Source organism: Ictalurus punctatus, chromosome 2 (genome assembly GCF_001660625.3).
Source record: "Ictalurus punctatus breed USDA103 chromosome 2, Coco_2.0, whole genome shotgun sequence".
NCBI lineage: Eukaryota > Metazoa > Chordata > Actinopteri > Siluriformes > Ictaluridae > Ictalurus > Ictalurus punctatus.
The window spans coordinates 19,092,299-19,117,290 of NC_030417.2; the positions used below are offsets into that span (position 1 = coordinate 19,092,299).

At 38.1% G+C, this 24,992-nt stretch overlaps 1 protein-coding gene across 1 annotated transcript in view; it reads right to left on the reverse strand.

Annotated features, from left to right (window-relative positions):
• Positions 1-856: 856 nt before the first annotated feature.
• Positions 857-24,992, reverse strand: part of LOC108274786 (transmembrane protein 114) — a 28,324-nt gene continuing 4,188 nt past the window's right edge. The window contains exons 3-4 of the mRNA XM_017485139.3: positions 6,643-6,780; positions 857-2,273 (exon numbers count right to left, since the gene is read on the reverse strand). Of these exons, the coding sequence (XP_017340628.1) occupies positions 2,032-2,273; positions 6,643-6,780 (380 nt within the window). The 3' untranslated portion in view covers positions 857-2,031. The remainder of the gene's footprint in view (positions 2,274-6,642; positions 6,781-24,992) is intronic.

The window sequence follows — 24,992 nt, forward strand, 5'->3', positions numbered from 1 at the left end:
CAGATGCAGCCCATGGCTTCAAGCAGTAGCTTCTAATTGCACGTATAGCATGACAAATAATTAACTGCACTTGAAGCTTCCGTAAAATTAAAAATAAAAACACCCAAAACTGTATATGGTACCATAACGAAGATGAACTGTATGTTGATACGTGAAATTCTGGAGGGAACGACGGACAGTGTGGCGTGGGGACATAATGATGTGTGCTGTTAATCGATCTATGTTCTATAGAATATTGTCTTACTCAGAATAAGGTCAATAATTAGATTATTGCTGTCCGTGTAAACACAGTCAGAGTGTGTCACATAGCTCTATGAACACTATGCTTAAGAATATTATCATTTATAAAGTATTTAAAGCTATTTCTTTTTTCCCAGTCATGAAACCACATTGACTTATTGAAAAGGTGACAGAAAAGAAAAATATGTATACTGCAACACGGCTCAGAGCTAGTAAGGACTAAAATCAGTCATGCACCTTTAACTTACGTTCAGCAGCAGCACCTGGAAAAATGGCCACCGTGGGAAGATTGATGTTCTGTCAGAATTTAATTAAATTTCTTTATTTCAAACAGTGAGGGGTGGAAATATATTGTTATTAATAAAAGAAATAAAAAGAAATAAAAGGGATGCTATCAAATGCTGTGTAATGCTGAGGCATCTGTTAAAATGCCAAATTATTCCTTCTCTTCTGTTTGCTCTGTTAAAAATGAGTACAGTGGCACATTGGACTTATTTTCAATAGAGCTCAAAACTCATATTCAGCTCGTCCTGTATTTGTACAGCACAACGATTTATTATTAACAATAGATTATTATGTGTAAGAAAAAAAAACACACATTTATACATAGTTATACTGTTTTAACTCTTTTATTGTCAAATATACATAAATACTTAAATGAATCTGAGTCCAAAATTCTAACAAACAAACCCGATAAAAATGTTTTCTAGCAATAATTTCATTTTAGTCCACACACAGAAGAAACACAATATATCAGGTTACACAATAATTATTATTTTTTATAAATTCACATATAATAAACTTCTATAATGGACAATCCAGTTGCAAATCCAGATCAAATGAAAGATTACACAAACTTGCTAGAAAATCAACCCAACAGAGACGTAAACAGTGAGCCACAGTTTGAATACAACAGTTGAATACAAAAAAATAAAGAATATAAGGCTGTGTAGGTAGCAAACATTAGGTATTTAGCTAGGTTAACATTCTAGTTTAAACTCATTGCGCTTACTCTTCTCTGATAAAATAACTGACTCTATCCTTTTCACCAAAACTTAGGATGACAAAGTAATTGAAGAAGTGAAAAATAGTAGGACTAGCCAGACAAGGTAAGGTCTTTAATACAGTATAATCTACATTATAAGTACTGTAAATATTTTCCCAGGCTTCCACACTGACTGCTGTATCAAACTGTAAAACACAGTATACACAGTATTGTATTGTAGAAATTACCAAAATTATTTACTGTATATGTACACTGGTATAACATAACATTAACATAGCGATATGTTTTATCTGATACCTTGTCATCATACACATCTTTGAAGTGGCAGGTGGGGTAGGTTTCCTGCTGAAAATTGTCTGTTTTAAATATTATTAAATTAGATAAATAGGCTGGATTTGTAAACATGGACTCACTTATTAAAACAGTATTAAAATCATTTATTTATTCAGTTCATAATGAATTTGTAAAGATTTTGAAATGCTAGGAGGCACCAGTCAATCAGTAATTAGCCTGAAATTTTATGAAGTGACGTTATAGAGACTTTATTTAGCAGACGTTGATTACATTACAGTGTATTAATATCGTTATCCTCTTTGTGACAGAACAATTACAGCCGTCCTCTGAGAATTTAAACCTTTATTCCCATCGGCTGTATACAGCTTATACTCTTTAGTTCCAGAAAACAATCATATAAAAGATTTATTTACACACTTAAAAAGAAATGCTGTGCCCCACATAACTGACAGATAATAATGCCGACAGGGCAGTTATACATCTTTCACACCTCATTCTGCTAAGAACCTGTCCTGGTCTCGACGCATGAGCTGACCCAAGCGAGCAGAAGTGAGCAGAAATGTGATAGCCGTGATGAGCTCAGTAATGAAGGATATGGCTGCGAAGGCCAGAGACCAACCAAAATAGATGTCAAGGTCTTCCAGAGTCTTTTGTCCAGAGATATGCACAGCCTCTCGGAAGGCAGCTGCAGAGTAGGCCACGTACACGCAGATGCCTGTTAATGTAATTACAGCTAGAAAAAGAAAATGGTCATTAAAGTTGGAACAGATCTGGAGTATTTTCTACTAGAGCTGAGCCAATATAAGATATATCAACAGTGTGATATGACAACATAATACACTTTTTTAAAATATCGCCATTATCGTTAGGTATCAATGCTTTCATAACTCCATTGTTATTCACTAAAAGGTAATTAATTGGAGATTAAAAACTTTTGTATCAATTGTGTACATTTTAAATACTTCCCTAAATGCCACTATAATCAATCGGACCCACAGTTATGTTCTGAAAATATGTCCCAAAATACCAATTTAATCTATCAGACCACAGTTATGGCCTAAAATATGTAACACACCACCTGTATAATTAATCAGACTACAGTTATGGCCTAAAATATGGCCCAAAACACTACTATAACTGAGCAAAACCAGTTTATGGCCCAAAATACATCGCTGTCATATCACAGCAAACTAGTGACTACATTTCCCATCCTGTACTGTGGCCTACAAACATGGCCACCATGGACTGCAACTCCAAGAACATTCACATTCATTCTAATCATGCACACCTACATCCTCACACACTCCCTCCACAGTATATAAATACTGTTTTCAAACAATGTCTTTGAAGAAGTATTACGAGACTACCCGAGGCAGGTCCTGTTCCAATGCCAAATGTCTTTTCAAGTCTGGCGAACCCCAAGCTGGACAAAGCGCAGTGGCTCGGCTTCCTTGTGTCCCGGTTTTATTGCCTGGATTACCAATGGGCACAGCATCTGGCCAGTACAGGGTCCAGTGCCCTCACCCAAGTAACTCAGTTGGCGAAACTATTTTTAAAGGAGTTTGGGAATCCAGGGCCGAACTACAACCTGGATGAACTGTTGAAAGGAGTCAGTGTAGCGGGCCAGCATTATCTGCCTTTCCACACTTACTACGAGTGGATCGACAGGGTGGCCTCCACAGCTCAACTTCAGCCCCCAGCCAACAGGGCAGTGGTGGAGGTGACGCAGAGCTGCAAGACCAAGGGCTGCTGTAAAGAAGCCCAGCTACAATGTCCCACCTGTAGTAAACTTGGGATACCTGTATTACATTTCTGCTCTTAGGAATGTTTCCAGGGTAGCTGGCATGCCCACAAATGGCTCCATAAGAAAGCAAGAGCAGAACTCCCACCTGAGACCCACAAGTTGGTCTCAACTGCTGAGCTCCAGCCAGAGGTCAACGTGGTGACCTCCTCCCCAGAGCTCCAACCTGAGACCCACATGGTGGTCTCATCTGACGAGATACAGTTGGAGGTCAACGTGGTGACCTCCTCCCCAGAGCTCCAGCCTGAGACCCACAAGGTTGTCTCATCTCCAGAGCTCCAGCATAAAGTAAAGTTCCTGCTAGAGTTCAACGAGGTGACCTCTCAAGCCATGTTCCTGTCTGAGGTCGAAGAGAGGATCTCTCCTGCCAAGTTCATGTCCGAGGTCGATGAGGCGACCTCCCAAGCCACGTTCCCATCTGAGGTCGACAAGGTGACCTCCAAAGCCACGCTCCCATAAGAGGTCAACGAGGTGACCTCCCACGCCATGTTCCTGTCTGAGGTCGAAGAGACAACCTCTCAAGCCATGTTCCTGTCCGAGGTCGAAGAGATGACCTCTCAAGCCCAGTTCCCATCCGAGGTCGAAGTAACAACCTCTCAAGCCAAGTTCCTGTCCGAGGTCGAAGAGACAACCTCTCAAGCCATGTTCCTGTCCGAGGTCAAAGAGATGACCTCTCAAGCCCAGTTCTCCTCCGAGGTCGAAGTAACAACCTCTCAAGCCAAGTTCCTCTCCGAGGTCGAAGAGACAACCTCTCAAGCCAAGTTCCTGTCCAAGGTCGAAGAGACAACCTCTCAAGCCAAGTTCCTGTTCAAGGTCGAAAAGACGACCTCTTAAGCCAAGTTCCTATCTGAGGTCAAAAAGAGGGCCTCCCAAGCCAAGTTTTTCTCCGAGGTCGAAGAGATGGCCTCTCATGCCTAGTTCCTGTCCGAGTTCAAACAGGCGGCCTCTCACGCCAAGTTCCTGTCCGAGGTTGAAGAGACGGCCTCCCAAGACACGTTTCTGTCTGAGGTCGAAGAGATTGCCTCCCAAGACACGTTTCTGTCTGAGGTCGACAAGATGACCTCCCACGCCAAGTTCCAGGTAAAGGTCGACAAAGTGACCTCCCACGCCAAGTTCCAGTCTGAGATCAATGATGTGACCTTCCACGCCATGTTCCAGTCTGAGATTGATGATGTGACCGTCCATGCCACGTTCCAGTCTGAGATCGATAATGTAACCTTCCACGCCATGTTCCAGTCTGAGACCGAGGTCACGACCAACCAAGTTATGTTCACGCCAGATTGTGTTGTCACGACCAACCAAGTTCTCCTCATACCTGAAACCGACATCACGACCAACCAGGTTCTGCTCACGCCTGAAGTCGATGTCACGACCAACCAAGTTATGCTCACGCCAGAGTCTGTTGATACGACCAACTAACTTCTCCTTATGCCTGAAACTCACATCACGACCAACCAGGTTCTGCTCACGCCTGAAACCGACGTCACGACCAACCAAGTTATGCTTAAGAAAGAGTCTATTAACACGACCAACCAAGTCCTGCTCACTCCAAAGTTTGCTGACACGGCCAACCAAGTTCTGCTCATGCCTGAGTCTGCTCACATGGCCAACCAAGTTCTGCTCACACCCGAGTTTGCTGACACAACCAACCACGTTCTGCTCACACCTGAGTCTGCTGACACAGCCAACCAAGTTCAGCCTGCAGAGTCGATGGAGGACGACGCTCCACCTTCCTGCTCCGCTGAGGATGACGCTCCGCCTTCCTGATCCGCTGAGAACGTCGCTCCACACTCAAGAAGGGCCGACGAGATGGCCCACCAAGTCAAGCACCTGTCTAAAGCTGACAACACAACTTCCCAAGCCTGGGTCTTGCCTGATGACCTCAGCGAGCCAGCCCCAGCCTCATGTCTGCTCCTCGGCACCTCAAGGAACCTGCTACTTATTGGACAATGCCTGTATTGGAACCTGAGGGGTTGTGGAGAAATTTTGCCCAGAGGGCCAGGACCGCCGGGGGAGGGAGTTCTGTCATATCACAGCAAACCATTGACTACATTTCCCATCCTGCACTGCGGCCTACAAACTTGGCCACCATGGACTGCGACTCCCAGAACATTCACATTCATTGTAAACATGCACACCTGCATCCAATCTCACACACTCACTACACAGTATATAGAGACTATTTTCAAACAATGTCTTTTCGAAGTATTACGCTCAGTTGCCATAGTCTCTATCGTGTACCAAGCCTAATTCATACCTTTATGTTTCATGGTTTTGATCTGGTTCTTGTCCTCGTTAATTGAGTCTTATCTTTGTCTAGTTTATTCTGTTTGCTGATCGCCTGACCATTTGCCTGTTCTGACCATTCTACTGTTTCAAGATTTGGATTTGTCTGCCTATATCTCCTATAATAAAACTCTTATCTGCAGTTGCATCCATCCCAAAATATCACTATAATCAACCAGACTCACAGTTATGTTCTGAAAACATGTCCTAAAATACCACTATAATGAATTGGACCACAATTATGTCCCAAAATGCATCTCAAAATACCACTGTAACCAAAAAGAGTGGCAGTATGGTCTAAAATACCACTATAACTAATCAGACAACAGTTTTGGCCCAAATATGTTGCAAAATACAAGTATACAACTGAATACCCCAGCCACTGAGATCACACCTAGATACGGATAAAAGCAGAAGGGTTTTATGCTATTATCCTACAAATATAAGAATTGAATCATGAAAGCATCAATTATGATGAACATTTATTCATGCTTCTAGATTTGGAATACTGAAGTACTTCTAAATTAAAATATTGACAATAAAAACATGCCCTCTGTGGCCGATTCCAATTATATAGTTTTCAGTTTGGATTTATTCATTTAAAACAGCACTTGTGTATAAAACTGAGCTCATTTTGTGATGTCGCACGCACACAAAAAACATGGCTTTGAACCACTCAAGAAAATCGTAGTGTTATATTTTAACAGGTTTGGCTGCTGTGAAATAAATCACTAGAAATATATCAATGCAAATGGAATATTCTGGGATGGCAGAGCTGGCATGATTCCAATTTGCATATTCATGTATACTTCTTTATCCATTCAGTCACTGATTCATATTTCTCTAGCTGTTAGCTATTTCTGCGATTGTGACCAGAGCACTGCTTTTTCTATGTACAAAGAGGCTTTGATTAGTGGTATGTGTGTTTTTAACGTGGACTGTGAGTATAAAGCACCATTGAGTCATAATGGTGCTCTATAGTGTTTTAAGAGACTGTGATTGTGAGGAAGCTCACTGCCGCTGAGGAGAAGCAATCCAGTGGCGAGAAGAAGACGATGGGCTCGAGCAAGAATGCTTATGACACCCATCATCCCTCCAATAAAGAGAACGATCACGCTGAGGGGCAGCAGCACGAAGAACATCGCTTGCATGTCTGTAAGACATTAATAATAATAATAATAATAATAATAATAATAATAATAATAATAATAATAATAACTTTATTTCTAGAATGCGTTTCATATGCAAAATTAAATAAAGGATGACATAAAATTATAAGTCCAAAAATAAACATAAAGTAAGTACATAAATATAGAATACAAAATGAAAATCGATTTTTTTAAAACTAAGAATCAAATAATTAAACATTAAATCCCCAAGCAAACAGGTACTTTTACTTAAATTTCTAATTAAATAAAATTGCATGTTTAAGATGTTTTGAATATGTAATCTATTTGTAATAACAACAATTTGCAAAACATAGTTTTTAATTACTCAAATGTGCTAATTAACTCACACTGACAATCCATGCTGGAGTATGTATACCCTTGTACTTTATAACTGGTCGAACCTCTTTTATCAGCTATAAACTCCACTAAACATTTCCAGTTGATGATCAAAGTTCCACAACAGCGAGAGAGGAATTTAAAACCATTGCTTTCTCCCTCTTCACGTCATGCCACAGCATTTCATTTGGAATAAGATCAAGACTCTGACCTGACCGGACAAAACATGCCTGTAGCCTGTAGGTGATTCAATTGGAAGCTGATGGTTTGTGTTTGTGTGCTGCTCTGCAGGGAACACACATGCAACAGCTAGCAAATTGAGCAAAGTAAGTGATTACAACACAACTGTTTCCTTTCTCCACTGGAGGTGAGTTTATGAGTGACGAAGAACACAGAAGAAAACAAGCTTTACACCTGCTCATTAATTGCTTAATATTTTAGATTACTGGTACAAGACTGTGCATTGAGTGCTGCCTCACACATCCCAGGAGAACTCTGAGCATGTAATCAAGAACTTGTTTTGAAAGCCCAATAAGTCCTGTTGCTTTCACCCTGGGAAAGTGAAACCGGTTTTCTGCATAATAGCAATCCACAAAGTGTCTAAACCGCTACAAACCTCTGATATCGATTTCGACTGCCATCTTTAATTACTTTGTGCTGATCGCTTCGCTAACAGACATTCAACATGAACAAGTTGATGGTGATATCTCGGGCTCAGGACAACAACGTCTATTTTGGTCAGCACACAAATGCCATCAGCAAAGGCTGAGCAATCACTGCACAAAACCATAACGCATTCTAACCACTAATGGGGGAAAATGCACCAAGATTGCAGCTACTTCCAAAATTATAGTCCTTCCTACTCACCACAATAAAGCCATCCAGCAAAGAGCAGAAGTGGTATATTGAGAGTTTGAACATCCTTTAAAAGCCTGCTCTTCTTCCATCTGGCCATCGATAATGGATATTGTGTTGTAAAAATGCTGGTTTCATAAGGAACCTCAAGATCCATGTGCAATGATACAGCTCTCGACATCAAAGATATGCCCTCATGTATGCGCTATATATGTTTAATGGTGGACTTAAATGGCTGAGCAGAATTTAAATTTTGCGGAAGCTCGGGACTTTCAGTGTATGCAACAGGAGGCTAGGCAGTTGGTGGTGGTGAGCTCCAATGTGGGCATGAGGGTATGTGATGACAGCAGACTGAACAAAATGATTGGAAGGCTGAACCTGTTTAAGAATTTGAGTAAACTGCAGTCTATTCAAACTGTGGAGTTGGGGGAATGCAAATATTACAAGAGTATCTCTGGGATTGTAGTTCCATCAGAATCAGTCATGGCAGTCATTGTTTGCAAACTGCTCACGCACACGTTTCGGAAGATTACACCGTATTTTACCATTTAAAAAAGGCAAGTAGAAAAACCACAGATAACATGTATCCAGACCAAAGGGAATAGTATTTGTTCTATTGTCCAGAGATCTCAAGTTTGAATCCTGACAATGCCACAGCCATTCGTGACCAGGAGTCCAAGAGAGCAAAACTGGCTGTGCTTTCTTCCTGAGAGGGATGGCATACACTCTCTCTCCTGTCAATCACAGCAAAACTAGCCAGTTGTGGGAGTCTGCGAGCTTATGAGCAGCAGTTTAAAATATTCTTCAGTTCTTCATGTGTCTTAGAGGAAGCACATGTTAGCCTTCACTCTCCCTGGTTGGTAGCTGTCGTATGATGGGGAGAGCCTAGGTTAGGTTATTGAGTTCCATGTTATGTCACATTATCTACTGATGATTAAGCACAACTTGTACAATACCCCCTACAACAAGCATTTATAATGAAAGACAAAGCAGTCAGATTGTATTAAATTGAGCTTTATATAGTATGCATAGAATTTTTAGTGTGACATGTCCATCGCTGTGATTTATCCCATACGAATCAATCATTATTACTACAGACATCCTGAAGCAACATTATTGAACAGACATATGTCCAGAAAACTAACCTTGTCCGAATAGTACTATAGTATGCCCTCTATTTTTGCCTTTTCAGACCTTTTTCAACCCTTTAAAAACACATAACATCTGGAATCCAGATTAATTCCTACATATCTGCACATCAAGAAACTCAGCATGTGCTGACAGTCAGATAAAGTCTGGAAAAAATGTTTTTGTGTTTCCCTGAAGAAAGCCAGAAAGCCCATTACAGTGTTTCATCAGGAAGCAGGAACACAGACTGTCTGCTCTAAAATGCTCACTGAAAGCCAGTAGGCACACATGGCACTCGGCAGCAGCTTGCTGAGCAATTTGAGCAAATGAAGTGATGTGAAAGCCCCATTCCAACTCCAATTATTATCCTGGGTAATTTTAACCCCACCACAACAAATGAACTTCCCAATTATCCAGCTCATTAGGGACTTAAAACTAGATTACTGAGAATCAAGGCCCTGCTTTGTGCATCCCTGCTTTTCATCAAAGACCCAACAATTCCATCTCCATTTGGTGTGAATAATAAACATTTTTCTACCATTATTCATTTATAAATACTTTTTTCCTTATAATTCCACTTGCTAGAGTCACAGGGAATATTGTGTAAAGAAATGTAAGATAAACACGAATAAACACAAATGCCATATCATTCACTGTTCAAACCCATAGCTGTCCAGGTGGGCGTGTAATATTCTAATTAGCACACGTGTTTGACATTCCCACCCTTACAGAAATGTCACATGAAATTCAAATTTATATCTGGTTTTACACACGGGGTTTAGGCTGCACTTTTTAACATTTCACATTTTTCACATGTGCATGTGTTTTTATATTCATGTGTGATTTTCCCCCCACATGATTAATTTATTTTCACGTGTTATTTTTTTCACAGTTTTCTTTAAATATGTGATTCATGGGATTTATTTACATGATTCATTTTTCACATATGATTCTTTCACTTGATTCTTTTACTTTCACATGTGATTTTTTTTATACTTGATTAATTTATTCTCACATATGATTTTTACCCAATTCATTTTTATGTGATTTTTTTTTTGTTTTCACATGATTAATATATTTTCATATATTTTTTAATGAATAGTTTATATTCAAGTGTAATTTCTTACATGAGTCATTTATTTCCTTATGTGATTTTTTTTTTTTTTTTTTTTACACAATTCATTCTCATGTAGTTTAATGAGCCGCTGGAACATATTTCAATCCCTCCAGGATTTTACGACTGTAGAAATTAACACAAAATCAAGGAAACTCTGCAATAATCAGAGAAGCTTGCAATTTTTCAAAATTACCGCAGATTTGGGGCAAGATGCATTATGTGGCATCATCACAACACACATTCACCCAAAGCACTCTTCAATTATCGTGCCTCGAACATGAGTATAGCTAAAAGGTCTCAATTACCAAAAAACATCCCTGTAAAAGATTCGTGCAATTGTGATTTCACCAGTTCAATTAGTTTTCTGTTGGGTTTTGTAATCTATTTTATGCAATCTGAACCACAATCATCCTCAGACACAGAGTAACATTTACTGTTAATGTTACCATGACAACGTGATTCTTTTAAGTCTAGTCAGAGTGTAACAAGTAGCTAATGTTAGGTTAGAGTGCTCACTGCAATAATTTGCACCTTATTTTGTGTCTTAAATGATGTTCCTTTCAGCAAACATCCTCCAGCTGTCCTAATCAAACAGTGCGATTGCTGTGTTTTCCAGCTTGTTCTTTTTTGTGAGGTGTAATACTTTGACTGACAATAAGGCCTTGATTTACATAGATATCAAATGAAGAAGCTAATGTGTGTGCAGTCAGATACATTGTGCATGATTTGCCAATTATGTCACATATTGAGAGAATAGGAGATGAAAAAAAGGAGGGAAGAGCTTTGTATTTGGCAAGTAGTCAGACATTAAAACATTATCAGCATGTGAAAGTGCGTTGAGGCTCCAAATAATGAACTTCAAGACGTCTTGCAGAATTGTGCTGCCGCCTTAGGATTCTCAGAAATATTGTTATTTTGTTTTTAAAAAATCAGGATAATTGTAGTATTTCAAACTTTGGAACTTGTGCAAAGTAAAAAATAAAACGGAAGTCTACTAAAGCAGTAGAGATCGAAACAGAAAAAATTTAATTAATAAATAATGAGGTAGAGAGAAGGTCATGGTGACCCAAGCGATACATTTAATGGTTAAGCTATTACAACTCAACCATGCCAACTTGCAATTATTATACATATAAATCCTTTCTGTGGCTTTCAATGTCATTGTGCAAACAAGCCAAAAGATGTCCAAATGCTGTTATGGAGATGCAAAATAATAACAGAAATAATAGCAGAAAACATGTTTTCAGCAGTCTCCTTTCATTAGGGACTGTCTTTGTACTATACTAGACACAAATGGAGGGGGAAAAACATAATTGTCTGTGGCACTGTTGAATTTTGGATTCTGATTGGTCAGAAGGTGTTGATTATCTATAACAGCAGCAGCTCTGACAGAATTGGAGCTGCAAATCGCAGGTTTATAATAATGTTCTAATACCGTATTATTTCTATAGTAACAGCTCGTCCAGGGACTTTTTATGGCAGAAGCACCACATAAATAGATTTTTTTTAAAAAATGTTTTAAATATAAGTGTTGATATGGTGGACTTTTCTGCAAGGAAACATTTATGTAATATTTATGGAAGGAGTCTCCAGTGTCAGCACTTTGTAACTGTCATGTCACAGCAAACGAGTGACTACATTTCCCATCCTGCACTGTGGCCTACAAACATGGCCGCCATGGACTGCAATTCCTAGAACACTCATTCATTCTAATCATGCACACCTGCATCAAATTCACAGCACTTACAGTATAAAGAGACTGATTGAACACAATGGTGCTTTGTGAAATATTGAGTGTTATCACCATACCAAGAGTTTGTACCCTATTCCTCATTTTGTTTCATGTTCATTGATCTTGCTTCTTGTTTCTCGTTCTCGATTCTTGCCTTGCTAGGTTTATGCCTGCTTGCCAATCACCTGACCCATTGCCTGTTTCTTGACCTCGCTATTGTCTCATGTTTTGGATTTCTCTGCCTGTCTCTCTCTAAATAAACTCTTATCTGTTTTTGCTTCTGTCCTCACCTCCATTACATGGATTTCGTGACATTACCAGGTTTCTTATTAACATGACAAGCTGCAATTTGTCTTATTTTTGTCTCATTTTTTAAAAATTTTCTGCCTCAGCATGTAGCACAATTTCACTCAGACCACCCACTAATCATTAATATTCATAAGCAGACCCATTTGTTTGTTAATATTCATCAGCTGAAAAGCACAGCAGTGAAAACACATGTGGTGTGATTGCTTTTTTGTATTTTTAAACAGATATTTGACACAATTATCATTGTTTCTTTGCATTACTTTACTTATGTTTATTCTTTCAATTGTAAATTCATGGTTGTACGTTATCGATGAGTAACACACTCCAGCTCATGTTCTATTGCTTAAATAGGTAATACGTTTACTTAGTAAGTAAACACTAATGCCAAATTTGATGAAGGGCCAGGATCTGGATGGAACAATTAGCACATAATTTTTGCCATGCTTGTGCTCTTGGTTAATTTTATGATATATATTTAATTTTCACTTCTTCACCTTTTTGATCTTCTCTACTGTGTGTAACGAAATTCAGAGTTAATTAAAACAGGATTAAAGTGCTTGTCTGCCCTGGCAAACTGCCGCATATGTTTTCATAATAATAATTTTGAGAGTGCAGAATGTCTTTTGGGATCTCAGAACATCCAATTATATGCTTCAATAATGTGACTGAGTAAGACAGAGAATGTGAGAGATGTTTGATTAAAGGAATATGTATTTCCAACCAAATCTACTGTATTTGTATTTTAAGCCTGTTTACCACAGAAGAACATTTTAACACATTTCCCTGCACTAATGGAAGTCTAATGGAAGTCTAGTGGCAACTGCAGAATTCCATTAGTAAATGTTAACAGTATGTGCTCAAAGCTTGCAAACTGGAATGCGAAAGTTGTGAGGAGATAGATCTCTTATTAAACGTGTTCTTATGGACTTCTATCAACTTTCCAGTAATAGAGCAACACAGTAAAAAGTTCTGGTTACTTTAGACTTTTCTGAAGGGTTTGCAGTATCCATACGCCATTAGTTACATCTCGGAAAGTATCAAATGTCTTGAAAGAATTCATCAAAGTATTCAACAACAATACAATTCGAATACATGTCTATTGACAGAACTAAACAGCTGGCATTAGACTTGGATTATAATTGATTTTGCATGAATTAGACTGAATATCTGTCTTTTCTCATTGCAGGGAAACATGTCGAAATTTTTGTCTGTAATACTGACACCTGCACTTTAGATGCTGTACATAGCAATAAAGCTGAAAAATGCTGGAGTATCCCTTTAAATGCACTTGTGTACCTCCCCATTTTTACACTATATGGCCAAAGGTATGTGGACACCTGACCATCACACCAACATGTGGTTCTTCCCCAAACTGTTTCCACGAAATTGGAAGCACATAATTTTATAGAATGTCTTTGTACACTGTAGTATTACAATTTCCCTTCACTGGAATTAAGAGGTCTAAACCTGTTCCAGCATGACAATTCCCATGTGCACAAAGCAAGCTCCATGAAGACATGAGGTTAGAGTTAAAGCCCCACCCCAAAATCCAGTGGAAAGCCTTCCCTGTAGAGTGTTGTTTATTATAACAGCAAAGGGGCGAATAAACCTGGAATCTGATATTCAACAAGCACATACAAGTGTGCTGGTCAGGTGTTCACATACTTCTGGCCAAATAGTGTATATAAAATTGTCAATAGTGTCCAGCAGTGCTCAGTTTTGCTCAACTTAAAAACCTCTACAGTGTTAGGCATGGACTAAATTCACAAATTCACTCACATTAACACCACCATTATGATGTTTTTTTTGTTGTTGTTGTTGTTTATTTCATTTTGTTTTGTTTTTTTACGAAGCCAGCAGCTCCATGACACCATGGTTGGCGTTGCTATAAGTCTAATGCAGTGTGGGTCTTCCATTTACTGAAACACCACACTTTGTTCCAGCTGTCCATACATACATAAAGCAGAGATTATACACACACACAAACACTGATTGCTTTGTGTTATTTGGGAAACATTTATGTGGGTAAAGTGTATAATAGAACTGGCATGTTAACTACGCCAACAATCATTTTCTGTCCAATTAAAACTGTTTGGACACAAAAAAAGACTTTCATAGCAACAGATGGACAATGTAGGTGGATTAATGTAGCTACAAGAGAAGTACACCTAATAAAGTTGCCTCTGAATTTTTACTTCTATACAGTATACGCCAGTATTTCTAGCATTTAGTACCCACATAATGATCATAAATGTCATCATGTACCCATTTCCTGTACTACATTTGCTATAACAGTGAGATCTGTGAAATATCATTGCACCATTTCTTTAAAATTCTCCAGTGAATGACTCAATCTCACCGTCTACACTTTATCACTCTGCGGGACATCTTATTAAACTGACGCCACAACAGAGAGCAGTGGAATAATAACCAAACTGGATTAGCTGTGGTTTTTGAAATGAGGCAGATAAGTGGAAATGAAGATCCTGTATCCTCAGGGTGGATTAATAAATATAACATGAACAGACAGAAAAGCTAACATTTCAATCAGATTATAGATACATAATACGTTATCATATCTATAGTAACAGCTCACTCGCAGGGACTTGTACAACGGACACACCGCATAAACGGATTGAAATATGTTCTGTAATTGAAATTAATAAGGTGAATTTTTTCCACCTTTAAATCAGGATAAAATACTATAATGATTTATTTCTTCTCCAGAGTCATTTGGATTAGATGTGAAACAGTGTGTTTCTGAGGTTTATGTTCTACTGACTTAGATTTAGTTTTGTTTTTCCTCCTGCCGTCACTGTAGACCTTTCAGGTTCCCCGCTAAAAAGCATCATGATTAAAGCCGGACCCACTGCTTATTGTAGACATTGATCAAAAGCAAAACTTCGATATCGAAGTAGCCTTGAGGTTTTTCACTCAGCTCTGCAAAAGTCTCTGTGCTGTTTCTGATGTTTCAGCCTGTGGATAAAGTGTGTCCCCTGTTTGGACCAGGAGTGATTTAATTTCTAGTCGTTTGATGTATGAGATGAAAAAGAAGAAACCTCAAAAGGAGAAATGTTTCTGTAAGAATAAACCGAGTGACATGAAGAAGGAAAAAAAAGAGCAATCAGTAACAAATTTAAAGTCTGCAGAATAGCAGTTGTGCTGCATTTGATTGCGTTCTTTTTCAGAAGGAAAGACATTCCAGCAAATGTGTACAATTATGTGACGTCTGATGAAGCATTGTAATCGGCTGGAATTGATTGAACACATTAATACGGGCTGAGCTCAGCAGGCACCTTGGCTTTTTAGTGAAAGAAAGAGAGGAAGGTGTTGAGGAGCACTGTTAGATGACCTAGCTAAATTACTGATAAATATGAGAATCATGGCACTCTGCTGAAAGATGTATCTATGGGGACTCAAGGAAGACACTCCAGTCAGTTATTATTATGTTTAAAGATTCTTGAATAAGTCTGCTTTAAACCTGGTCAGTCTCTCGTCATACCGCATGTGGAAATTTAGATGGCTCATTTATCTGTTAAGTTACAAAATGAATTTATTAGTATTAGTGTAGTAGTATGAGGGGGTCAAAGGAGACCAAATTAAATGCGTTGCCTTCCTTAAAGACTCCGTGATGTCCTGCTTGTTGGTGTTTGGTGGCCATATGTCAGTCATTTATAGACCCTCCCCCAACACTCCTTCACTCCACCCATAATCTATGTGTTTGGAAAAAAAAATATGGCTGAAACCGGTAATCGCCAGCGCAGCCAGGGAAATTTCCTGTCAGCAAAAAACACTCTGCGCTTATTCTAGGTTTTTTCTGGTTTACGCAATAGAACTAGAATAAACATTGGCAACAAATGAGCAAAAATTAGCATTGCTTTATTAATTCAAACTGGCAAATTAAAAGCATGATAAACTAACTTTAATTTCGTACTCATATTGCAATTTCATGACTTCATTAAGTTGTGTGCTCGAGTAACTATCAGAGCACTATATAAAACATAAAATGCAAATAATAATAATAATAATAATAATAATAATAATAATAATAATTGGATGTGTGCTATTATATAAGCTGCTGAATAATGGAAGCCATTTTGTTAAATTAAGCCAAAATGTTTTTAATTTGTGATAATTACAAATAGGACTGTTTTTGCAGCAATATAATAGACTAAATTACTATTAGATTTATTTAGAATGATGAATGATGCATACAGAAAATCAACTTAATAATGTGCGTAACCCAGCTCTGAATATGTGTAAGTTTCCCTACAAATATTTAGGACAACTATGAATATATGCTCTTGTAGGTATATTGTTTCACCTACCATTTAATGTGCACATCTGTTGCTTTTTTGTGTCCAACTACTGCTAAAATGCAAAAATGATTAGGCGTGCAAGTTCTTGGCTTATTATTATTAAATTATTCAGTAATTAAAGTGAAGCTAACAGAATGATGTGTAATTACAATGAGTATTGTAAGTATTTTCACGTGATTAATATTTGTTCATTAGTGTGTGTGTGTGTGTGTGTGTGTGTGATCACTCATTTGTTAACTTGTTGGCATGACAGAGCAATCAATAACAAATTTAAAGTCTGCAGAACAGCAGTCGCGATGCAGAGCTGCATTTGATTGCTCTGTTTTCAGAATAAAAAGCAATTCCAGCAATTGTCTCAGAACTGCATGAGGTCAGATGAGACGTTGCAACCGTTTAGAATTGATTGAACGCATTAATACAGGCTGAGCTCAGCAGGAACCTCTGCTTTTTAGTGAAAGACAGAGAGGATGGTGTTGAGGATAGTGCTGTTATGTGGCCCAACTAATGTGAGAATCACAGCACGCTGCTGCAGGACGAGAGAGTCATGCATCCATGGGGATTAAAGGAAGACGCTCCAGTTGCTTATCACCATGTTTAGAGGCGCTTTTAAATTGATGAAGTGTGTGTGTGTTTGTGTGTGTTACACAGCTTGACTCTTGTGCATAAGTATGGTGGGTGGGCACCAGTCTGCTATAACCCTATTCAGTCTCTTATGCAATCATGAGTCTCACTGTGTGGAGATGAAGATGCCTTGTTTAGTTGTATCATATCTACAGGTCAGTTTTTTAGACCTGAGTTCCTTGTAGCTACACTAATCCACCTATAGTATAGCCCATCTGTTGCTTTGAAACCTTTTGGCTTATTGTTAATTAATTATTCATGTTCAAGGTGCCGTATTACTCATTAAAGCATGTTAGTGTTGGTTATTTTTCTATACCAGCAGCTCTGACAGTAGTGCAGCTGCAGAACACAGGTTTTGATTAATGTGCTTGTTCTAATATGTTATTGTTTCTATAGTAACAGCTCATTCACAGGGATGTGTACAGTTGAAACTTCACATAAGTGGTTGTTAAATAGTTTATATGGTGGCATTTTCTGTATTTATCTTTTATGGAAGGAGTCTCCAGCGTCCGCATTTTGTAACAGTCTGATGTAAACCTGTAAGTATTCAGGACAGAGGCATTTAAGCTTTGTAATTTCTCTGTAACATTACAAACTGTTCTTGTTTTTTATTATTATTAGGGCGCCAAACACTGGAGATGTGTAGGCACCCTATTGTTTTTCTATGTTTTCTTCTTCATCATCATCTTCTTTTACTTCTGGCTAGGGTGGCTATGGCCCATAGAACTGTTTGGCAAAAAGTTGTTAAATTTAGCACATTGATTGAAGAGGATCTAAGGAACATTCTGACCAAATTTGGGCTGAGTGCTACCAACGCTCTATTGCCTTCATCGGGTCAAATTTGGGCCTAATTTGGAAGTACGTTTATGGTCGTAACTTTTTAACCATGTCTCTAAAATTAAAAGCATTATTTAAATATGAAATTTAAAGGTGTCCCTGGATTCCTTGGATTGTGAGAAGTTCAACCCACCAATGACGTCAAGATGAACAACTGTTTTTTCACTACTCCTCCTGTAAATTATGTCCAATCATCAACAAATTTGTCACATATCATCTTCAAAGTAAGCCTAACAAAAGTTAATAAAAGAATTTTGAATACTCCAAACAGTTTGCCTGTAATGGGCCAATGAATCTGACGGCAAATCTACCAAATATGAAGTGAGGCTATATCTCAGCAACGTCTTTGCACACTGACACAAATCTTGGTAGGTCTCCATCTTGTTTGGACTCTGCATTTTCAGTGTGGTATGACAAGGGCATTAAACAATTAAAAAATCTGTATGCTGATGGTGTCTTTAATAGCTTTGCCAATCTGTCATCTATTTATGACCTTCCTGTGACGCATCTGTTTCGTTATTTTCAAATTCGAAATTTCGTTTCTAGGTGTTTTCCTAATTTCCCCTCCGCGCCTCCTGAACAGTCTTGGGAAAGCTTGTTTTCTAATAATCCACATCACAGAGGAATAATTTCAAGTATATATGATTTTATTCTGTCGTTAGGTAGTGAGTCGAGTCCCAAAATTAGGAATGCGTGGGAAATGGAGTTAAGAGTACAGATAAGTGAAGAGTGTTGTGAACGTGCTATAAGTAGGATACAGTCTACCACTTCCTGTGCTCGTCTTGGACTCATCCAGTTCAAATTTTACATAGGGTCCATTTGTCTAAATCGAGACTTTCTGTAATATATCCAGAAGTAAAGGACAAGTGTGATAAATGCCATGGCTCTCCCTGTCATCTTGGCCATATGTTTTTCGTTTCTCCTGGTCTCTATGGTTATTGGACTGGTTTCTGTACTATCATGTCCACTATTCTCGGAGTAGATTTAAAACCTTGCCCATTCATTGCTATATTTGGGATTCTTGATGCCTCAGTTCCATTATGCTCGGTACAAAAGGATATTATTGCTTTCACATCCCTAATAGCAAGATTTCCCTATTGTTGCATTGGAAGTCTGCTAAATATCCATCCATCTCCCAGTGGCTAAAGGACATGATGTTTTTTTTAAAAAAACTCTAGAAAATAAAGTATACGCTGAGGGGTTGTACTGACAAGTTTGTTTTGTTTTTTGTTTTTATAAATGGCAACCGTTTATTTAATATTTTATGGAGTTACAGACACTTCCCATTTAAATTTTTGTGCCTGTTGCTGGGTTTTGCAATATATACATAACCAGGTATAGATATTGGTTAGCCATGTATTGTTGCTATGTGACAGGAGGTTTGTTTTTTCTCAATAAAAATATTTTGGAAAAAAAAAATCTTGGTAGGTAGCTTCAGGACCATGACATGAGGCTATGCAACAAATTTCATGACAGCGCCACCTACTGGCCAAAAGTAATAATAACGTGCTAAAAAATGCTTACATGTAACTGCCATTTTTGGTACTCATTCAAATGTTGCCCAATCTTTACCAAATTTGTCTCACATAATCGTGAGACCTGTCTGAACAAAAGTTATCAAAGGAATCTTGATATTCAAAACCATTCTCCTGTAACACGCTGACAAATGCAAAAAAAAAAAAAAACAGGATTTGAGGGTGAATCTCAGCAATGCATCTATTTATAATCATGAAACTAGACAAGTGTCTCTAGGACCATGCTCTGAATGTACATCACCTTGTGGTCAAGAACTGTAACAACTTAAATTTTTTTTATTATATCATATGAAGAATTCATTTTTTCTATAATTCCCTGGAGTGTGCTGAAATGATAGCAAACCAACATCTGAAATTCGATTGTACTTTCTGTTGACCATCTTGGATTTTATATCAAAAAAATGTTTTTCACTACTCCTCCTACAAATTATGTCCAATATCACCAGATTTGGCACACACCATATTCAGAGAAAGCCTCACAAAAGCTAACAAAATAATTTTGAATACTCCAAATGTTTTGCCTGTAATGGGCCAACGAATCTGACAGTGAAGCAGCCAAACAGGTAGTGAGGCTGTATTTTAGCAACATCTTTGAGCACTGGCACAAATCTTGGTAGGCAACTTCAGGACCATGACCCGAGGCTTTACAACAAATTTCATTCCAGCCTACTGGTCAAAAGTAACAATACCATGCTAAAAATTCTTACATATGACCAATAGTCATAAAATTTTGTCCAATAATCGCTAAATTTTGCCCACACCATCTTGAGATCTGTCTAAATAAAAGTTATCAAAGGAACTCTGATATTCAAAACCATTCTCCTGTAACAGACTTTCAAATGCTTGAAACTATAAATCATTCTTGATTCCTATTCTTGACTCTGCTTTCCTGTGATTGCTTATGCAACAATGGTAGTGCATATGTGAATGTGCGGCTCACCGAGTCTGCGCGCTTGTCCCGCGAAAATGCAGCTTACAGCTTTACTTCTTATTCTTATTCTTATTCTTATTAACCTCAAGAGAGAGGAAAACGAGAAGCTTATGAGGGAATAACTGTTTATAACTGCTAAGTAACATTCCACAACATTAAATGTATACTATAAATGGATAATATATGCGAGGGTGTTTTTATAAATAAAATTTGTAATAGTTGCCAAATTGCTCTGGTATACGAGAAATAAAACACTTTGGAGCGGTAACAGTAACTCTGATTCATCACACCCTGCCGTTGATTAATTTCCAGTTATAGCATGACATAGATTGTTATATTCCTTCGGTAATTACTAAGAGTTATTCAGTAATTATTCAGTAAGGTTTGTAGTTAGAGTGAGGATTGTAAGTGATTGCTCCTGGGAGTTTAAGGGGTTAACTGTGTTGTCCTCCCAGTGCTCATGTCTGCGATTTCTTTTTTCTTTACTGGTGTGTTTACTTGTTGGCGTCGTTAACCGGCCTGTTCCATTAAATACTTGACCCACTCTTGATTGCCTGATGTGTGTGCTTATGCGCTTGATGCATTTATGTGCACTTGTGTCTTGTTTCCATGATAACAAAAAACTCTGTGTTTGTGTGTGTCTTTGATGTCTATTTTATGTGCACTCACACTAAGACAGCTGGAATGTGGCATTTCTCCAAAAGTACAAGCCACACTGCATTGGACTGAAAGTAATATCAGCCATGGTGTCATAGAGCTGCTTGCGTTTGATGGTTGTGTTAATGTGAGTGTAATAAAACGTTTAGTTAATTTCTTTCTTGTATATTTGTGAATCTTGTCTACATCAATCTCTGTAGAGGCTTTTATACTGCCTGAAAGTTAGCATTGCAAAATAATTACATATTCCTACGCACTACTAGCAAATTTGTATCAAAATGTAGAGGTGCTTAAGTGCACTTAAATGGATACTCCAACATTAATCTCTATCTTCAGTATCTAAATTGTGTGTGTGATTATTACAGACAAATATTTTGATTCCCTTCACTGAGAAATGAACAGAAAACCTGGTAACGCCAAGATCACTTATACATTAATAGTGTCTATTAAAAGTCTAAGGGCAGCTGTTGGATTAAACAGCTTTTTTATGTGCAATGTATTTTTGTAGAACAATTAGATCAATCCTTTTAAACTGTTTGCATATAAATGAAGTGCTAAATCTGTAGAATTCATCCTTTCAGAGATGGAACTACTTTTTCCAGAGGAAAGGCTCTGATAGCGTATGGATATGACAAAACCTTCAGGAACGTGTAAAGTAACCGGAATTTCTTTTTATAACAAACAAAATTAGACAAGAAGAATAAAACCATTAATTTGAACACTAAAAATGCATCTTAATTTTTTTTTAAACACTTGTGTCCCATCTTGCTTCCTTTTTTTAGTTTATTGCTGTTCATTGCTCTTTATAGTCAGTTTTTTAAATGTGGAAATGTTTCATTTCATTATTTTTGAAGTCATGTATTGGGTGGCAATGTTCCCGCAAATCTTTTTTCTTATTGAGCAAAGCCTTTTTCTATGGGTTAGAGCTTTTTGTCATTTAAGCAGAAATACGTTAGTATGATAGATAGTGAACAATGGCAGTAAATACTGAAACACAACTTCCTATTCTTCGGCATTCATAGCACAGAAGTGTGAAAAAGGTCTACTGACTAACATTTGTGGGGGGTTTTCTTCACGGATGCATCATCAGAAGTGTGCAATCAGATTTGAGGGAACAGTGTTGGGAGGGGTAGCACCTCTGGGAGTGATAGCTTATCATGTCCTTTTCAGAGCAGCCGACTCCCCATCAACACCGTGCTCTCACTTCAAATCCCAGCACCACCTAGCTGTCACTGTGATGTCCTTGAGCAAGACCTTTAACTCTCAACAGCTCAGCTGTATCCTGTCTCAACTGTAAGTCGCTTTGTATAAAAATAAAGGTGTCAGGTACATGTAAATGCCTCGACAGTCGGGCTAAACCAGGTGAGGTTAGCCAGAGATAAGCCCTTCTGAAGCAGAACGGCTCATGTACCCTAGCAGACCCTACCCTACCCTGGAATCAGCTGATTACTCCTCCACAAGGAGGTTCAACGGCAAGATGGTGACTTCCACTACATCCCTAACTGACTATAATATCAGAGTTGGTGACCCAAAATCAAAATTATTCCAAGTTACTAAATCGTAGAGTTGGGGTACTCTATCCCGGACTCGGATTCGAGTCCAAACTCAAGTCCAATTATGAACAAACTCAGACTTGTCATGCACTCGGGTAAATTTGTACTCAAACTTGATACAGACTTGGACATTTTGGACTCTTTGTAATTTTCCCGAGTACAGTCATGTCCGGTCATGGGTAAAATGAAAAAAAAAGACAGAAAATAAATAACAACATAAACAGGCATCCCACCTCACCCAGAAGTTCTGGGAGTCTCCCGTATACCGATAGCGGCTCCCCGATGGCCGCAAGTTATATACAATATACCGGAAATCGAATTTTTTGAGAGCAAGCGAGAAACCAGTAGGATCGGAGAACAAGGCTGCGTCTGAAACCATATACTTACCTACTATATAGTGGGCGAAATACATGTATTTCAGCTACTATATAGTAGGTAAAGTGGCGGTCACACTAGGCTTTAGCGCTCCATTGACTTCCTTTCAAATGCATCTGACAACGGCAGACTGGAAACACAAGCTCATGTGTAGAATTTTCGTTCTACACTGCGTGAGGAAAGTTCAAATTTTGTGAACTCTGACCTGCGTAATAGTATCACATGAGGATGTGTGAAAAATAGATTATCGCTACGTCACTGTGTGACCCTTTTAGTATAAAAATATAACGGCTAATTTTAGCCGTATAAAGCTATCCTGTACTTTACAACACAGCTTTTAAATATTATAAAAACAGCTTAAAAAGAAAGTCTGCCTGGTCTGTAGTGTCGTTGAAAACAGGAACAGATTGTATATTTAACAGATGGAAACATAAAATTATTTATTAATTGTTTAAAACGTTGTCTAACATTTTACTGTTGTAAAACATAATTGCATGTGAAAACTCCAGTACCCTGTGAACAGTATTATTACATTACATCATATAGTAATTATTTTTAGTTCTTTTGTAATTATTCAAGTAGTTTTATAAGCTCATAACTGAGCTTATAAATTATTTGTGTGTCCAATAATGGTGGACACACAAAATATTGACACTTGGGGCCCAATTTGGACATTTTCAGTTAGGGGTGTACTCACTTTTGTTGCCAGCGGTTTAGACATTAATGGCTGTGTGTTGAGTTATTTTGAGGGGACAGCAAATTTACACTCTTACACAAGCTGTACACTCACTACTTTACATTGTAGCAAAGTGTCCTTTCTTCAGTATTGTCACATGAAAAGATATAATCAAATATTTACAAAATTGTGAGGGGTGTACTCACTTTTGTGAGATACTCTCTCTCTCTCTCTCTCTCTCTCTCTCTCTATATATATATATATATATATATATATATATATATATATATATATAGGTAGATAGATAGATAGATAGATAGATATATTTGAGCTGCAACAACTAATCACTAAAATCGCTTATGAAAATCGTTGTCAACGAATCTCATTATTGATTAGTTGGTCTGCGCGCGGCACAGGGGAGATATACTCATTATGCTATTTCTGTTCCGAAAATATGCTTCGGAGAGTAAATACTAAAGTTGTGTCCCAAATGAAGTACTATACACTTACACTATGCACTGTATACTCTACTGTCTAGTGTGTGGATTTTCGAAAGGTAATATCATCTCAAATATAACACTAGCGAGTTTTTTTACTAACCGGAAGTATAAGCTTCCTAGTCGACGGTGCATGAAGTCATACACACGCTAGCATTAGCAGACACCCGAGTCACCGACAATGACCTTCTTCAGTTTACTGTTGCTGTCAGCGTTAACTTTTATTGCCAACATGACCTCAGTCTCCATCAGATGGAGGTGAAATCATCAAGTGACTGAGGAAGAAAGTCCTCTAAGGCAGGAGATCATTTTATATTAAACATTGCAGAGATCAAAGAGTGCTGCACGAGCACCAACTTATGTTTTTATTCAAAATGCTCCACTGCGTGTAAGGGCTTGGGGGAAACTGGTGCGAGTTGCTTAATAGATTTAGTTTAATTTAAGTTTATTGTCATTATATGCTGTATTTGCATGCTTGCAGTGTAAATTCTGTCGTTTATTATAACGGAACTGATGTGTTAGTAACGAGGCCACGGTGCTGATCACGCGCAGTGTAGACACCCAATAGGAGCGTGAGTAAGATCTGTAATGTCTAATTAAAACACTATGATCAAAGTAAACATAACTAAAATAATGTCTAAAGGCAGCGAGTAACAGAAACCACATCCGATTAATCAATTAAGCGAAAAAATAATCGGCCAACTAATCGATTATGAAA